The following is a 17818-nucleotide window of genomic DNA, read 5'->3' as shown; positions in this document are numbered from 1 at the left end:
ATAGAAAGAGGATGGGACCATTTGCTCTGCAAGTCTGTGACTCTGGAACCCTCTGGAAATGGCATTTCAAAACAAATGGACTTTTGTTCTCACAGCAGAGGCTCTTCACTTCTGCCAGCCCTAAGACTATTCACCTTCCCATTGACAGAAGACCTTTGTCCCAGGACCTGACATAGGAAAATGTGTGTGGGGTGGGGTGTGAAGGCACTTCGTTCTCATGAATTTGCTTTTTTAAAAACTGCTTTCAAATCGTTTCTCACCCGCCTATACCTCAGTTATTATGGTCTTAAACTGTGTATGGAGTTTAGGGAGACCTGATGTCTTCCCAAAGGAGACTTTATATTATTGGGTCCCCAGCGCAATTGACCATGCTACAGAGGGGAACGGTTCTTCTTTAGATGGGGAAACTGGAGCCTGAGAAGCAGAGAATCAGGTCAAAGAGGCTTCTGGCAGCCTGTGATGCTGTGGCTTTGTTACACCTGAGAGCCCTGGATTCCCATTCCACCCTCTGTCAGGCTTTGGAAACCTGAACCCCCAAATATCTGTCGCTTCTCAGCTCACCAGTCCCCTTGTGCTCCTCCTCCTCACCCTTCCTCATTCACCCCCTGCCTCCCAAGATCAGCTTCTTCTCTAAAAACAAAACACGGAGTCCGCCAAGGGGGTACTTCTCACAGTGGGGTGCCCATGACCCTGTAGGGGCACAGACAAAGGCTATACAAGGCATCAACCAATTTTACTGAAAGATTTGGGGTGGCAAGGGGAGTTACGACCTTTAAATGATATATAATTTAAATACTATGTTTATATTAAACTTGACCACGGAATAGATGGCAAACTTAGTTTGAGAGTTTAAAATAAAATGTAAGCCTTCCCAAAAATGGTGAGCTCTGTCCCCGGGTCACTAGAATACCAGACAATCTCCTCCACCCTTGGAAGTATCTGGTTGTGGAAGTTTAGGGATCTCTGCTCCAAGGAGTGGAGAAGAATTTCAGGGAGGAGAGCACCGTGGTGAAGCCCCCCTCCCCAACGGTTTTCCAGAAATTCCCAAATTAGAGACCAGTCCTCATTTTGCTCTGTGGTTTGTCCCAGTTAAGGAGGAAGAAGAGAGGCCATGCCTCATACCCTGTCTTCCAGCTGCCCCCCCCCCCCAGCTGGGGCTCTCAGTGACCCTGCCTCTCTCCATCTCCTCCCCTGCACACAGGCCCTTCAACGCCCCCATCTGACCTGCGCCTGAGCTCTCTGACACCATCCACTGTCCTGCTGCACTGGTGCCCCCCCACGGAGCCCAATGGGGAGATTGTGGAGTATCTGATCCTGTACAGCAGCAACCATACCCAGCCTGAGCAGCAGTGGACCCTGCTCACCACGGACGGTGAGGGCTCCCACCCCAGGGCATTGAAGCAAGAGAGTCCCCAGCTTCTCCCCCATTGCCAACCTCTCCAGTGGCTGGGTTAGTAGTGAGAGTGCGCCTGAGGTTTGTTCTAGGGGTTTCCAGAAGGAACAGGCAGAAGCTACTGCCTGGGTGGGAGGAGCAGACAGACGGCCTTAGTCCTGCTTTCCTGCCCATCCCTGCATCCCACCCCTACTCAATCCAGTAGCCCTGCTTTCCCTACCCCCTAGGAAACATCTTCAGTGCAGAGGTACGTGGCCTCGAGAGTGATACTAGGTACTTCTTCAAGATGGGGGCACGCACAGAGGTGGGGCCTGGGCCCTTCTCTGGCCTGCAGGATGTGATCACTCTCCAGGAGAAGCTCTCAGGTAAGAGGGCAGGAAGGGAGGAGTGCGGTCTATCTGGGGGCAGCCCGAGATCCCCAGAAGCCCCCAGAGGCCCCTGGAGTTTACTTCTAACCCTGAAGTAATTTCTTCCAAGGCCCTGATGCAGGACATGATTACACTTTCATTGTTTTCGACAACTGCCCTTCTACCGTAGACCTAACTGTAAAATAAGCCCTAGCATGATTTTTCAGGATGACATCCCCTGAACATAAGCACTAATGCATCTTTTGGAGCAAAACTTAATATAAGACCCGGTCTTATTTTTGGGGAAACACGGTAGTTTGGTGCAGACAGGACAAATTGGAAGTAGCTGAGTGGTGATTCAGTTGAGAGGTCAGATTTTTGGGAGAGTGGCTTGGTTTCTTTGGAAGATTGCATTGACTGGAGGATTGGGTTGGAGACGTGATGAGCTTTATGGGGTAGAGGTGGACAGCAGGACTGGCTATGTAATTTGCAGGACCCAGTGTGAAATGAAACTGAGGGGCTCCTTATTAAAAAATTAGGAAGAGTTTCAAGATGGTGACAGCGGAGCATTAAACCAAGCACAGAGCCCTTGTAAGCGTGGGCCCCGCACGACGATACTTGTTGCATGGCCCTGAAACCATCCCTGGTCAGCAGGCAAGCTGAAGGGGAAGGACCACAACTTCTGGATGTCAAGTGGGGAGGACAGCTGGAGAGGGGTAGCTGTGGTCTCTGTGAGACTCAGTGCCCTCCTGGCCTTGCATCAGAAGATTTTGAGTGTCCACAAAGTGAGACGCCAGCCAGTGGTCCCCCCAGGAAAGCACAAGAAGTCCTGATGTGTGAACCCTGGGCCTTCTCCTGTCCTTGACCTGTTCTCTCTCCCCCACCAGACTCCTTGGATGTGCATTCAGTCACAGGCATCGTCGTGGGTGTCTGCCTGGGCCTCCTCTGCCTCCTGGCCTGCATGTGTGCTGGCCTGCGCCGCGGCCCCCACAGGTGGGCGAAGGAGCCAGTCTAACTGCAGAGAGATTTCCAGAAGGGTCACAGAGAGGAGAGAGCTGGGAAGGTGGCCGTGACTTGTCCTCGGCACCCCCAGAAGCCCCATTAAAGTTAGGACTCTGAGATGAAAGGATTGGGGGTGATGTCCTCATGAGAGTGGGGAGTGGATTTAGGGGAGCCCCTCGTCTACCCCTTCAGCAAGGGCATGCATAAGCAGAGCTGCCTGTCTCCCACTTCCTTTGTAGCTGCCAGGATCTTGGAACGAGGGACCCCAAATCTCCAGATGCCTGGAGCCAGTGGAGGAAGGGTCCCATTCACTGTTTTCAACAGAGTTCCTTATTCATTACACAGACTGGAAACCAAGTCCCAGAGATAGGCAAGGACATAGGCTGGACTAAGTCCCAGCCCCTCCCCCACACCTCACTCTCTGCCCATCTTCTCTTCCAGGGAAGCACTCCCAGGCCTGACCTCCACTGCCACTGCCGGAAACCCTGCGCTGTACTCCCGAGCCCGCCTTGGATCCCCCAGCCCTCCAGCTACCCATGAACTGGAGTCCCTTGTGCACCCCCACCCCCAGGACTGGTCCCCACCACCCTCAGACATCGAGGACAGGGCTGAAGTACACAGCCTTATGGGTGGTGGTGTCTCAGACTGCCGGAGTCATTCCAAGAGAAAGGTGAGCCTGAAACCTTGGTAGGTTAGAGCCCCACATTGTGGCCCACTCCTGAAGAGGACACCAGGGGGCGCGAGAGCACAACAGGCGACCCTGTAAGAGAACACCCCCCACCCCACCCCAATCTCCCTTTCACAGGACCAGCTGCAGAAGAAAAGGCACTGTCTCTCCCTCCTCCATGAAAGGGTTGGCAGGCCTGGGAAGCAGATGGGCTCCGTCCCTGGCAGAATAGGTTAGCCTGGTTCTCATGGAAGGAGAGGAGGGCTCCTGATGGGCTTTCTGCAAGTGACTCATGGTGGCCAAAACACCAGATCCCTCCTCATCCTGGGAGCTGGGGAGACGCATAAGACCCAGCTATGGGGAAAAGGCTGGTCAGCTTCGCTGTAGCCAAGTGAGACTGGGACCCAGATGAAGTGGGCCACGCAGGGCAGGTCCTCTCCGCGCTGGCAGTGGTGGCTCATCCCGCCCTTCTCTGACCAGCCTGCTCAACTGGAGTCCTTCCTCACCCTTTCCCTGCCTCTCTGAAGGAGACCTTGTGTGGCTTGGAAACCTCTGGGCTTTGCCAAAACGCTGGTATTAGGCTTTCCTGCAGGAGGACTTCTCCATGCTCACTTCACCCCCAGACCCGTAGCCCATTCTGCGCTCCTCACCACAGCACTGCGAGGAAGGAGGCAGGGAGGCCAGAGTCTGTGGAGGGGCCTCCATCCACTTCCCTCACCCAGCCAGTCCCTCAATGCTCCTGCTTGTCTTTCCCGGGCAGATCTCATGGGCTCAGCCAGGTGGACCAAGCTGGGCAGGTTCCTGGGCGGGCTGTGAGCTGCCCCAGGCGGGCCCCATGCCAGCTCTGACCCGGGCCCTGCTGCCCCCCGCTGGAACTGGGCAGACGCTGTTGCTGCAGGCTCTGGTGTATGACGCCATAAAGGTCAGTGTGCTGGGAGGAAAGGGGAAGAAAGGAGAGAAGGGTCCCCATGCTTGTGGAGAACTTGCACTCAGCCCAGCCAGACAGGAAAATGGGCTGGGGCTGTCTCTGTCAGACAGGGCACTGGAGTGCAAGAACTCACTAGTTCTCTGGAGACCCCTGGTGGTAGCTTTCCTGGGGATAGAGGTCTAGCCAGGAGACCCCTGGAGCCTCCAAAGGGGAGTGGGTAGAGGGCTGGCTACTTGGCAGGAATCTGTATTTCTCCTTTTTGGGGACAGTCCCTCCTCTACCTAGACCTAAGAGGGCCAGAGCAGAGTTCCCATGGGGTCTGAGGGTAGGCCTGGCCTGAGTACCTCCAGCCCTTCATATTCACTGAGGCCCTCACTAAATCTGGTACTTCTGGAACTCCTGGGCAAGGGCACATTTTCCCCTCCCTTCCCATGTGTCCAGTCACCGTCTCTTGTAGAGCAGTCAGCCTGCTTCCTTAACCAGGTCTCATGTGATGTATGCTCTGGGGTACGTGGGAGGGGGTGGGTGTTAGTCTCTCTCCACTCAGTGACTCTCACCCTGTCTTTGTGTTCTCTGCTCTGACCAGGGCAATGGGAGGAAGAAGCCGCCCCCCGCCTGCAGGACCCAGGTGGAGGCTGAAGTCATTGTCCACTCTGACTTTAGTGCCTCCACAGGGACGCCTGACCTCCACCTCCAGGACCTGGAACCTGAGGATCCCCTGCCTTCGGAAGCTCCTGACCTCACTTCGGGTGTTGTGGATCTAGGGCAAGGGGGAGACTGGCTGGACAGGGAGCTGGGAGGGTGTGAGCAGGCAGCCACTGGGCCAGACAGACTTACCTGCCTACCACAGGCATCTTCTTGCCCCTACCCAGACCTGCAGTCCAGTGAGGCGCTGGAGGAGGCCCCCGGGAACAGCTGCCAGCCGAAGGCCCCCTGCCCTCTAGGAGCCAGCCCGGGCTTGCCCAGAGCCCCCGTCTCTTCCTCTGCTTAGTTCTCCTGGAGGGGCAGTTTGGGGCAGGCTGATCTGGATTATGGCATGTGACACACGTGGCCGTGCACGTACACGTGGGTACTTGAAGATATTGAACATCACCAAGCCTTTTGGAGCCTCCTAGGGTGCTTTGGCAAGGGGGGGGGGAGAGGAAGAAATGGATTATTCACTCCCCCATACTCTGTAACACATGTGATACGTGAGAGATGCGTGAAGCACGGCTATATGTGATGTACACGTATGGGAAGCACGTGTGTGTGCTGGTTGTGAGCTGCGAAACCGCGGTCCAGGCAGTGGTCACTATAGCCTCACTGATCCTCCAGCTCAGCTCAGGGCCCCAGACGGGTCAGTCCCCAGGCCTGTGGGCCCCCCACCTCTGTCACCCAGCCTTTTATTACACACTCTGCGAGTGTCTGCAGTGCCCTGTCTGACAAAGACGGCCTCAGCCCATGTTCCGTCTGGCGAGGCTGAGTGCAAGTAGGCCCTGAATACCTAACATTTTAGTTGAATCACCTCCCATCACCCACGTCCCATTGCCCAAATTGAGAGGGTGACTCTGGCTCCCCTCAGAGCAACTCTGCATTTACTTCTATAATTTGGAAAGTGCCTGGCTTTGAACATTTGCTTTCTCTTTCGCTCCCCTCCTTCCTTCCCCTTCACTGCGCTAGTGGCCCCTCTCCCAGTCAACTTGCTCTCCCAATTCCAATGCCCTTCACTTCTTCCCCGATAATCTTTCCTTTTGTCTCCACTGTTCTGTGTCTCCTCTGAATGTCTGCCTTTCCTGTCTCTCGCTCCTCTCCCCATGCTGTCATGTGGTTCTCCCACCTTCCTTCCATAACAACATGACTACCTCATGTCTGCTTTGAGGCCATAGTGTGATTCCTGTGTCTGCCAGTCACTTCACCCATTACCTTCCTGCCCCTTCTTCTCTCTGCGCCTCCATCTGCCCCCTCCCCAGGCAGACGGCCCACCCCCAGTGCAGGTTTAGAGAAGACCTTCCAGCTTCCCTTGTATCTTTCTCCCTGGGATTGAGATGGGAGGACTCTCCTTGGAGGTGATGGATCCAAGTCACACAAGGGGACTTTTGAGATGGGGAAAGGGGAATATGACCCAGAGGCTCAGGATAAAATTCCTCCCTCCCTTTTATGCAGGAAGGTAGGTTGGCTGGATGGAGGGGTTTGGAAACTTCCTTCCTAGCTGAAGCTAAAGGGAGGAAGGAGAGTGGGAATTAGGGGCACTGCAGCCCAGCAGATTCCCGCTCTGTGGGCCTTGAACAGGAGCTGATGGGGTGGGGGTAAGAGGAATCTCATCCTCCAGGGTCTAGAAAGGACATCTTTGCACAGGACAAGGGCGATTGGTTCATTTCATTTGTTTTTTTTTTTCCCTTTAAATTCAATCCTGAAATCATTTTCTGATGACCCACCACTCTTTCCTGTGTAGAGAAAACAATGGCATTTATTCTCACAGGAGCATGGAATCTGGGGTCTTTTCTCCTTAAATGCATCTTTTTAGCTGATTGGCACATCAAGGGTTAACTCTGGCTTCTGGGCCAAATTAGAAATAACCAGTCTATCTTTCCTTTTTCCTTTTTTTTTTTTTAATGGTGAAATGTCTCTCAGCGGAGTTGCAGCTTCCTCAGACCCTTTCAGCATCTGTGTTTATTACACTCGGGTGTCACTCACGTTTGACATCCGCACCTACATTTCCTCCCCCTCCCCCTCCTTCAACCAGCCTATGATAACACTAAAGATTATTAATGTTGGTTTTTGTATCGCATTAAGGACAGAATTGTTACTTGTACTATTTCTGTAGCATTCAGCGTTACTGTGGCTAACACCACTGTATATGTTTTATCATTGCTCTGAAGGTCAAAAGCCTCGTTTTATTTTGCTGGTTTGATTTTTTTTCTAAAGGAAAAAAAAAAACTGCCCTGAATTAAATGGCTGTTTTAACAGTAGGCTCTTAGCATTACACCACATAGTCATTTTTCATGTTCTTGTTTAACAGGCACTGAGGTTCTGGTTTAAATTAAATAGCTGCAAATGAGACAATTTATAACCCATTAGGTTGGGTGGAAAATTGTTTCTCAAAAGCAAATAAGTAATAAATCTGGTATCTGCCTATAACTCACAGTTGATAAGAAAGTGGCCATTACTCACTAGTATTATATATGATTTGGGCTCTGGGTAATTTGGAAGTGTTAGGTTTGTGTCTTTGTAGCAGTATTTTTATTAGAAAAGAGTCTATTGGCCTTTTACAGGGTATTAATCCCTTTGTCACCTACCATCAATGTCTTACGTTTTTTGAGTCTCATTTTAAAAACCTTTTTTTGATGCATGACAAGTATAATCAGTACCTGCTCATTTATTTGTCTGTATTTAGTTTATGCTATATTATTTAATTTTTTCCAGCATTTTTTTCTCCTTACAAATATGACATTTTTTAGTGTTAACCCAAGGCATTGATCATGTATCTGTCCTTATAATGAATTAATAAACTATTTTCCAAAAATGTGGAATTATCTTTTGGAACCAATGTCTAGAATTTCCTCAACCTTTCTGCATAGAGACTGTATATCCTACCAGATGAGAAATGTTGGGTTTTGAGGGTAGAGAGCAGGTAGTCATGGGAAAGAACTGAACCATCTTCCTCCCTCAACAGGCACTTAGGAAAAAGACTTAAACTTAGGAAAGACGCATTCTTTGATGGCACTCTTTTAGGCCATCCCCAAGAGATGGGGATCTCTTTCCATCTGGAGCACATTTTTTTAACTTTCTTGGGTGCAAGGGAGGAGTGAACAAACAACTCCAGAGGTTTGGGCTCCACAATTATTATTCTGTATAACTCTGGTCTCCAAAATTGCTCATGGCTGCACACACACACATGGGCAAGCTCAAAGACCCACATGTGCACACCTTCACAAACACCCTCACGTCCATTAACTCAAACGTGGGCAAACACACACCGAACTCCACAATCATACCCCACACTTGTCTCAGGATCGTGGTTGGCTGCTGCTCTGCTAAGATCTTTACAGAGCCTGAAACATGCATGTTTTTTCTGCTGGAGAGAACCAAGAGCCAGAGGCTGCCCTGCCCAGGACCACCCCCAAAGTCATTGGTGGGCCAGACACGAGTTAATTGACAGATCATATGGAGAGATACTGCACATTTTGCATGCAGCAGAATAGCCATTATTTGCATATCACTCTCAGACCAAGCGTTGTGATAAAGAAGAATTAAACACTTGTCAAAATGAATTTAAAATGACAGCAACTCAGGACACCAATTTGACCTCTCCAAGTCCAGGACAAGCCAAGAAGGAGTTGTTGAGAATTCAAGCCCTGCAGGAGGGAGTTCCAGGACTGGGCCTAGGGAGGGCCCCCCTTCCCCTCCATCATTCCTGCCCTTCCTTACATGAAATCAGTTTGGGATTTTGGAGTGTGCTGGTGTCCCCTGAGCCTGAATTTCACCATCACCTCCCACTGCTCACATGCCTCAAGTGCTGCCTCCCAGGCTTATCTTCCAATTGCTACTACAGAGGAAGGAGTCCCTGGGCTGCACAAACCCCATCATTAATAAACTCGTCTGCTTTCTGGAGGCCTGCATTTCTTTACTCATCTGCACCAAGGTTAGTTTTCTATATGGGTAACATTCCTAATCCCAAGATTCCAGAGTTATTATCAAGAGACTTGGTTATTCCTCCGCCATCCCAGTCTAACACTAGAGGGGCACACAGTTGACTGAGGCAGAGACTACCTGCTTTCAATCTCCTGCTCCTAGAACTTAGTAGATGTTCAATAATTTTGTTGGACTAGCCCATCATGCTGGACTCAACAGAAGATCATTTAAAAGTGAGTGAGGAAGATTTGAGATCTCTGAGGGCTAGCATGGCTATTATCTCCTAGGAGGCAGATCTACCTCCTGTAACATTCTCACATGGGACCTGTGTTGTCTCCTTATGTGTTCTCTGACATGAAACACTGAGTCTTCTTTGGGTGGAGAAATGTTACTGGGAATTTTAACTCCCAATGTGCTTTTCCAGTTCCCAGGTCATTTGTCAGGACCTGTGTGGTTTAAAGGTCTCTAGGGGTGAGTAGGAGAGAGATGGTTATTTTTCAGGTGAACCCAGAGAGTGACTGCTCGGATTGGCTGGGCAGACACCAGGGTCGGAACCTAGGCTACTTCAGCGTTTTAACTGTCCTGCGGGGTCTGCTCTCCCGGCCCTGGAGGAGCTGCCTTTTCACCTCTCCTACCTCCCGTCCACCCAAGCTCCAGGACGCTTCAGTCTAGAGAAGCCAGTCTTGCAGCTAAACGTCCTAGCCTTTGGGTGGAACGACCAAAAACCTCAGGGATAAACCGAGTCTTTGATAACTTTGTGTAGCTTTTAGGGAATTAGCTCGAAAATACAGACTTGCACACGGTGGAGGAAGGTGCAGAAGAGTGGGTAAAAGCAAATCCCGCAGCTTTGCGTGTTTCTCCGCAGCCCGGACCCACTCCACAGTCCGCTTGGTCCCCACTTCCCCAGCCCCCCAAGTCCGGGGCTGGCCCGCGGGGAGGGGGTACGGGGCTGCCGCCAGGGAAGGCGCCGGCCGCTCCAGCCACAGTTCAAAGCGCAGGGGGCGCGTCCGCCGCGCAGCCGGGAATGTCCGGCCGCTTAAAGCGCTTGCCGGCTCTTTTGTTCCCCAGACCGGGCCTCCGGGGAGAGGGGATTGGGGGAGGGGACCGGAGGGGAGGGAAGAGGGGTAGCAGGCGGCGGGCGGAGAGAGAAGGGAGGGGCGGGCGGTGCGAGTGCGGAGCGCGCACCCCGGGCGAGGCTGACAGATCGCCCCGGTAGGTGCAAGATGGCGCAAGCGGCGCTCCCCCGGCGCCCCCAGCGCTCCTAGGCAGGCATGTGGCCCCAGCCCCCCGCTGCCCGGGCTCGGCCCCGGCCGGAGCCCCGGCCCCGGCCCCGGCGCCGGCCCCGCGGGACGCTGTGAGCTGCGAGAGGCCCTGGAGCCGCGCGTCGCCGAACCCAGCGGACCGAGAGAGCCCCATGGCTGCTCCGCGCGCCGCGCCCCCGCGTCGCCCGCCCGCGCCGCGCGGGCCCCGGCTCCTGCTGCCGCTGCTGCTGCCGCTGCTGCTGCCCGTGCCGAGCGATGGTGAGCAAGGGCGCCCGCCACCCGGGCAGCTGCGGACAGAGCCCCGGGAAGGGCGAGAAGGGAGTAAGCGGGCGCGAGGGGCGGACCTGAGAGCGGCGCGGACCTGCGGGCGGACCCCGGGCGGGAGCGACTTGCCCAAGAGGGGGAGCCGAGCGGGACGGGTCGGAGCCCGGGGAGAGGGCACCGAGGCCGGGCTGCTGGGGGCGGCGGGGGGATGCCGAGGACGGAGCTCCCGGAGAGAAAACGGGCTCAATACGAAGCGGCTCCCGGACTCGGGGCAGGACCCGAGCCTGGACTGAGAGGCAAGGAGCGCGGCAAAGCGGGAGCTAGGCGGGAGAGCTGGAGTTGGGGAGAAGGGGAAACGAGCCGGGGGCACCCCAAGACTGAGTCCTGTCCGAGGGGGTGAGCTGGGATGCGCGGAGCCTCACGGCGACCACAGAGTAGCCCGAGGCGGCCGAGGCAGGAGACTGCAGAGCAAGGCGCGGAGGGCAGGACCGCGCGGGCTGCGCCGTGCGGAGCGAGCACGTCCTGGATTTGGAGGTCGGAGAGGGACGCGGAGTGCAAGGGAGCGACTGTGGAGGAGAGGGAGGAAGATTCCCGGCGGCCGCGCGTGGGGAGGAGAAGACCTAAGAGACACTGCGAGCTGAGGAAGGGGAAGGGACGACGACGGAGAGCGAGCGAGCGAGCGGCGAGGATGCCCGCGTGCCCGCCCTTTGCGGGAGTGTGCATACGCACAGCTGCCCTCTCCCCGGGCTCCGGGGTCTGCTGGCTTCGCTGCCCAGCGCTCCGTCACACCACCCGGTTCCCTCAGTGGCGGTAATGGGCCCGTCTCAGGGGAGAGGAGTGCGCATCTACTCCCGTCTCCGCCCACCCCAAGTTCTCTGCAGACACTCAGCCGGGCTGTTTTCTCTCTCCTCTCAGCTCAGAGAAGCAGGCTACCGCGTCCGCATCTAGAAGAAACTTTATCCCACAGTTGCTATACCGGGGTTGGGTTGGGGGCTGCGGTAGCCGAAACGCAGCTCATGGGGAGGATGGGTAGGGGTTTGATGGGGTGTGATCCTCAAATGTTTCAAAGTATCCCTGAGGGTGGGGCGACCGCCCTTAACCCCAACCCGCCTCCTCCTTTCTCCCCACCCACTTCCCCATCTCCCCAGGCCCCGGAGGGCTCTGGTCTGTTGGGGAGGGGCCAGCTCTAGGATCGCTAGTTTCGTGGAAAAGTGAGGAGGGGTCTGTGACTGCTCTTTCAGCCCAGGTGGGTTGTTCCTCCTGGAGTGAAGCTGTAATTGGTCTGGTACATTGCTCGTTGGAGAAGTTGGCAACTTGGCATCATGCCTGGGATTGGATTGGAGCACTTGTCCCCTTCAGGATTCTCCTGATTCCTGGAGCACCCTCTTCGCCATTCTCTTCCAGCTCATCCCTCTATGGCAGGAGTGGAAAGGTTGTTGGGAGTCAAGGTTCTAGGAACCTCCCTCTTCCTGAATTTCGGAAAATCTGAGTTGACATTGGGTACCCTCATCTCTCCTCATGACAAAGGCAAAACGACCTAAACCCAGAGCATCCTAGAGGAGGGGCAGTAGAGCTGGTCCATAGCCCAGACTGTACCTGGTGCTGTGCCCACACACCCTGCTCCCTGTCAGTCACCCACCAGGCCTCAGATGGTTTTGCCAGCGAAAAGAAGCAATGATTTGTTTCTATCTCACTTTATATTTGTCTAGAACTTTTCACTTTTTATAGTGCCTTTGAGTCTGTTAATCATATTCAACAACCCTGTGACACAAAGTCTTAATTGTTCCTGCTTTAAATAGGTGAGGAAGACAAGACAGGGTGAGTACTTTCCCTGAGATCACACCTGAAAGTGTGTGAGGCCTCAGTGCTTAACGAGGGTGGCCGCAGAACTAGCAGCCAGCTGTGCGGGAATCATTCTTGCTTCTGGATCCCAGATTTGTAACGATTAACTGTGAGAACCTGTACAAGTTGCTTGCTATCGCTGGGCTTCAGTTTCCTCGTAAAAGAGGGAATGGTACCAATGTCTAGCTCTCTGAGATGGCCTGTTGATTAAGTACAATACTGCCTAGGATGATGCTTTGTAATGCTTAAAGTTCTCCATATTTAATAGAGATTCCTATGAACATTACAGAAAGATGGGGGTGGGATGCACAGATCCAGAAAAGTTGGAACTCCTGTGTGTGGAGTTCTTCCTGTCTGCTCATTCCACACTAACCTCTCCTTTTCCTCTCATCTCCTCTGCCTGATGCAGGTCTTGGCCACTCCGCTGAACTGGCATTTGCTGTGGAGCCAAGCGATGATGTTGCAGTCCCTGGTCAGCCTGTAGTGCTGGGCTGCAGGGTGGAAGGGACCCCTCCTGTGCGAATCACCTGGAGAAAGAATGGAGTGGAGCTGTCAGAGAGTACCCACTCCACTGTGCTGGCCAATGGGTCCTTGAGGATCCTCCACTTCCGGCTGGATGGAGGAAGCCACCCTTCAGATGAGGGGGACTATGAGTGTGTGGCTCAGAACCGTTTGGGGCTGGTGGTCAGCCGGAAGGCTCGCATCCAGGCTGCAAGTAAGTGGGCACCCTTTACTTTTTTCGTCCCCCAGACTGAGGGTCTAGGTAATGGGGAGCAGGAGGAGCAGTTCCATCTTACGCAGACTTCTAGAGGACTCCTTTTTCAGCATGGGTCAGTTGAGAGGTGCATAGCAGTTATTTGTGGTGGTGGAATTATATCATATACTCGTTTAACTGATTGGAACATGTCCAGTCTAGGCAGTCTGAACCCTATACCCTCCCACTTAACTCCTGTGGCATGCTGCCTCTTTCCTGTCTGATGGCTGACAAGTTTCTTCCTGGCTCTGAGGGCATTTACACAGTTGCTCTGAACGGCTGGTGAATGATGAATCGTTCTGAGGCAGGAGCCCTCTCGTTGAGTTTAAGATGCCCCTTTGTTCTAAGGGAGGCTGATCCAGGCCCCCATATGGAGCTGTCTGGGAGGCAGCCCTGGACCTTGAGACCGAATCACTTCTGGCTCAGCAACCCCTCATCTCCCGGCCCTCCCGGCTGTGTAGGGGAAGGCTCGTACAGCCTCTGAGCAGATGGCTGGGTGTGAAGAAGAGAAGCATGGATGGAGGGTAGGGACCCGAGGAAGCTTGCTGATGGGAGAAATGAGACTTCTCAGGGAGATGACCCCACACTTTCCCTGTCCTATGCCAATGCCGAGGAATAGATGGCCCCTACATCACGAGCCTAGAATTCTGGGAGATAAATCCCCAGGTGTTTCTATATAGTTAATTGTAAATGTGCTTTTCTATAAATGGTAATACCTTCAAGATGTTTGGTTTCCTTAAACGCCTAACAGGATTAAAAATTGCGCTGTGGTCTCTGGCTAGAGAAAGCCACAGTGGGTGAGGTCAGCCTGGTTAAGCCTTTGGAGTCCTGGGGACAGCTGTGGGGGTTGCCCCCAAACACAGGCAGTCTGATATGGCCTCTCTCTCCCCACAAGGCTGGTGGCACCATGGGGGAATGCTTGGATACCAAGCAACCAGGTGGCTGGGTCCCCTTTTCTCACTTCACAGGCTGATGTCCCTAGAAATCTCCAAAGCTGCTTAGCTGCCTAGGTTTCCTCCTTTGGTAATAACTCCCTACCAGTGTGCCTGCGGGCACTGCAGATGTTGTGTGACATGGGAGGGTGCTTTGCTGAAAAGGTGTGAGGAGTCCCCCAGCGCCCTCTGCTTCTCCTACCTGCTCCTCAGGGGCTGATGGGGAGGGCGCATGCTAACCATCCCTTACAGACAGATTCACCCAGAGGACTAACCCGGTGAGGCAGATGGGGTCCAGACCCATGTGAGCAGGTCTGCTGGGGCATCTGAGCTCTGGGCCAGAGGATGACAGCTGGGAATGCCCCTCCTTTCCATCCCAGTGGACTTAGATGCTGCCCTTGAAAGACGGCCTGACCAGGGTGGGCTAAACTACGGGCTGATTCCTTGGGGGCTTCAGTTCTAAGTATCTCCCTTTTAGGATGGAGTGGGTCAGGCTCCTAAGAGTACTCAGGCTTCCAGCACGTCTGGTTTCTCTGCCTTGCTGTTCCATGTGCTTATCATTTGAGGGCTGAAAACTGAGACACTTGTGAAGGAGGAGACCCTGGCAGATTAACCTCTCCGTGACCCAGTGTCCCCACCTGTGACATTTACATCCTACTTGGTGGGCTGGTTGTGAGGACTAGCACACCCCACACTTTGCCTGGCACATAGGAGGCGCTCAGTAGTGAGAACAAATGCATTAATCTCATTTAAAGGTGGTTTCACTGACACGGCCAACAGCAGCAAATTGCCTGAATCTGCTCCCAGCCCCCAGCTTTCTCCCTCACTGGGATTCAGTTAGGGAGCACTCCAGGGAAATCTGTCAGGGAGTGGAATTATTGGAGCCAGAGTACGACTTGTTCTGTTTTAACCCCTTCCTGGGATGGCCTGGGGATTCTCCCAAGCTTCTGGGTATTGCCTGAAGCTGGGCTGGCCTGTGAAATGGGTGGGACTCCAGGGAGGGCACATGGGTCACCTGACCAGGGAAACATGTGCATTGACTCATACCTGTTGGGGTCTGTGGGCCTGGGTGACTCCAAAGAGGGATGGGCTAGCTACAGGAGTGGGGACAGTTGGGGTTCCCTCAGGCAGAAGCCCTCAGTTCCCGCCCCTCACTTCCTGGCCTTAGTTCTTGGTTTCAGACCCCCTGGGGGAACTGGAGTAAAGAACTATGTGTTCTAGAGTGGGACTTCTCGAGCTTTATTGTGCCTGTGAGTTACCTGGGGAGCTTGATAAAATTCAGACTTGGAATCAGGAGGCCTAGGCCTAGGCCTGGGGTTCTGCACGTCTGACAGGAACCCCGGTGCTGCTGATACGGTGCCCACAGATGATGGAGGAGAGCCCATGCCCACGTCACAGTCACTGGAGTGGGGTCTGTGGGGAGTATACTTAAGTCCATAGAACGTGGGCTTCCGGGCCCGGGATTCGACCCCAGTGCTGCCACTCCTTGATTATGTGTCCTTAGCACAAGTTACTGAACCCACTTGACCTCCATGCCCTCATTTGAAAACAATGGGCACAATCCCATAGTTGATCAGGGTATTGGAGGATCCAATGAGGTGATGCATGTAAAGCCCCTGGCACAGGGCTTAACATCCAGGGAATGCTCATTAAGTATCATGGTTCGTGTCAGGTACTGACCACTAGTTTAGGATGAAGACCAGCCTGTCTCAGTGACTGCTAGGGTCTCAGCCAGATGGCCTCCCTCCCAGCCTGGGACCATCCTGACTGAGCAGACCCAGCGATGGTTATGAGGGTGGGCTGTGGAGGCCACGAGACTCCGGCTAGATGGACTTGGCAAGTCACTTAACCTCTCTGAGTCTCAGTTTCCTCATCTTTAGAATGGGGAAACAATACTTACCAAGGAGAAATCTTGTGAGGATCACCTAGGATAATATGTGTAAAGAACTTAGCAGGTACAGGGCAAGTAGAAAATGTTCCTTAATCATTAACTATTGTTATTCTGGGAAGGTATTAGAGGTGAGAAATGTGAAGTTCTAAGCGCCTTTAGTTGTGGTGGTTCCAGCAAGGCCCCTGGTGGTGAGCCCAGACTCCTAGAAAGAGGCAGTGGGGTGTGGTGAGAGGGGAGCAAGTCCACTTCTCCTCCCTTGCTGTCTGCACCTCAGTAAGTCACTGCTTCTCACGCCCTCCCTCAGCTACCCACTTGTACAGTCCTAATTGTTCTCAACCTGTCTGGGGGAGGGCAGTTTAACCAACCTCTCTGAAATCCTCTTTTAGCAGCAAGACCCATGATTGTGTGGATCTGTGGGCCGAGTCTCGGCATAGGTCTGTGGAGCCAGATGTGGGTGGGGGTCGGGAGAACTACACGCTGGAGCTGCTGGGGGAGTGCAGCTTGTGTGGAGGGCTCAGTGTATGTAGGGGATCCTGGGGGGCCTCTGTCCAGGGCACTGGTTTGTGGAGGGAAGTGGTCCTGGCTCAGTGGCTGGTAATCTGGAGGCCTTTGTCACCTGGAGGTTGTATACTCAGCCCCGGTGTGTGGAACTCATGCTCTTCTGTCCTCCTGAAGGAGCAGCTCAGCTCAGGTAGCCCTGAGGGAGTCTGTCACTGGCTCTCAAACACACGTCTGCTTACCCACTAGGGCAGGAAGCAGGTGTGGCAGCTGAAGTTGTCACTGGTGTGATGAGTGAGTGGCTGGGCCTAGATCCGTTCTCCTGCCCGGCAGTTCACCCATATGTATGCCATGGCACCGCGGTAGGTGCCAATGGGTGAGGTTCAGGCCCTTTTACCTGCCAGGCAGTACTCCACAGAATAACCCCTTCTGATACTTCTGAAAAGCTGTGAGGTGTGATGGAAAGGCCCATGCCTGGACACCAGGAGTCCTGTGTGGCTCTGGGCAAGTCACTCACCCTCTCTGGGGTTTGTTTTTCTCATTGTAATAGTGGGTGGCTGGACGGAGGTTCACTTCCGCCCGAAGGTATTAAGGCTTCCTTGTCATCCAGCCAGTCTTCAGGATATGCCTGCCTTCCCTGGGCCTTTTCCCGGTCTATTCTGGCCCCTGCTCATCCTTACTCAACCTTTCCCCAAAGACCACTTTAGCTTCCCCCTGCTAAGGCAAGCAGTATTTGTGGTCTGTGGCATTCAGCCTCAACCTTCCTCTCGGTGATGGCTGCTTGCATTGTTAAGTAACTGTTTTGTGGCTGGGTATTCCATCTGTCTCCTCAACTGGATTTTAAGCTCCTAAAGGACTTCTCTTTCTTTTGTATTTCTCACGTCCCCTGCCTGTGGAGCTTGGTAAAAACTAAATGAACATGTAGCCTTCTGGGTACAAAGCTCTGTCTCTCTTGTTTCTCTCTCTGCTTCTCTTTTGCGCTCCCCCCCCCCCCCCCCCCCGCCTCATAATTGATAGCATAGCGCAAAGGAACAGAAGCTTGCGAGCAGGGAGGATCAGCAGGGGAATCTAACACACTCAGGGCACGAACGTGGGGTGGCTGCTTCTGCATGTTTATCTCGAGAGGAACTGAGACTCTCTTCCTCGCCAGATGGAGTGTGAATCAGAGACGAAACTGCTTTGCTTGGTATTCCTCATGCCTGGGTCTTGGGGTCTCCAGCCTTGAACTTTTTCCCTGGCTGGATTAAGTGTGTATCCCCAGGCCCATTGGCCCCAACTGCTGGGGAAAGGCCCCCCTCACTCCCACCCTCAGGACTTGAGTGTGGAAGTCGAACGCTTCTGGTTCCCACACCTTGGCTCCACTGTCGCAGGCAGCCAGCTGGTCCCTTGAACACAATGTGCAAATCTTCTCTGTTCCTGCTCTCGGC

The 17818-nt window shown here is 53.7% G+C and overlaps 2 protein-coding genes across 8 annotated transcripts in view; both read left to right on the top strand.

Annotated features, from left to right (window-relative positions):
* Nucleotides 1–7838, top strand: part of IGDCC4 (immunoglobulin superfamily DCC subclass member 4) — a 37478-nt gene extending 29640 nt beyond the window's left edge. For 4 of the 6 annotated variants that reach the window (XM_088797306.1, XM_088797308.1, XM_088797304.1 and 1 more), the window contains 6 exons: nucleotides 1202–1450; nucleotides 1621–1758; nucleotides 2628–2733; nucleotides 3184–3412; nucleotides 4170–4331; nucleotides 4924–7838. In XM_088797306.1, the coding sequence (XP_088653432.1) occupies nucleotides 1202–1450; nucleotides 1621–1758; nucleotides 2628–2733; nucleotides 3184–3412; nucleotides 4170–4331; nucleotides 4924–5328 (1289 nt within the window). In that variant the 3' untranslated portion in view covers nucleotides 5329–7838. The remainder of the gene's footprint in view (nucleotides 1–1201; nucleotides 1451–1620; nucleotides 1759–2627; nucleotides 2734–3183; nucleotides 3413–4169; nucleotides 4332–4923) is intronic. The other 2 variants (XM_088797307.1, XM_074327553.2) reach the window with 1 other exon arrangement.
* A 2291-nt stretch (nucleotides 7839–10129) lies between these two features.
* IGDCC3 (immunoglobulin superfamily DCC subclass member 3) overlaps nucleotides 10130–17818 on the top strand; it is a 40086-nt gene continuing 32397 nt past the window's right edge. The window contains exons 1-2 of one of the 2 annotated variants that reach the window (XM_074327556.2): nucleotides 10130–10468; nucleotides 12726–13031. In XM_074327556.2, coding sequence (XP_074183657.2) covers nucleotides 10363–10468; nucleotides 12726–13031 — 412 coding nt within the window. In that variant the 5' untranslated portion in view covers nucleotides 10130–10362. The remainder of the gene's footprint in view (nucleotides 10469–12725; nucleotides 13032–17818) is intronic. The other variant, XM_019725832.3, reaches the window with a different exon arrangement.

Source organism: Rhinolophus sinicus, chromosome 3 (genome assembly GCF_057876585.1).
Source record: "Rhinolophus sinicus isolate RSI-liver-muscle chromosome 3, RSI-T2T, whole genome shotgun sequence".
Classification (NCBI taxonomy): Eukaryota; Metazoa; Chordata; class Mammalia; order Chiroptera; family Rhinolophidae; genus Rhinolophus; species Rhinolophus sinicus.
This window is presented reverse-complemented; position numbering and strand designations above follow the sequence as displayed.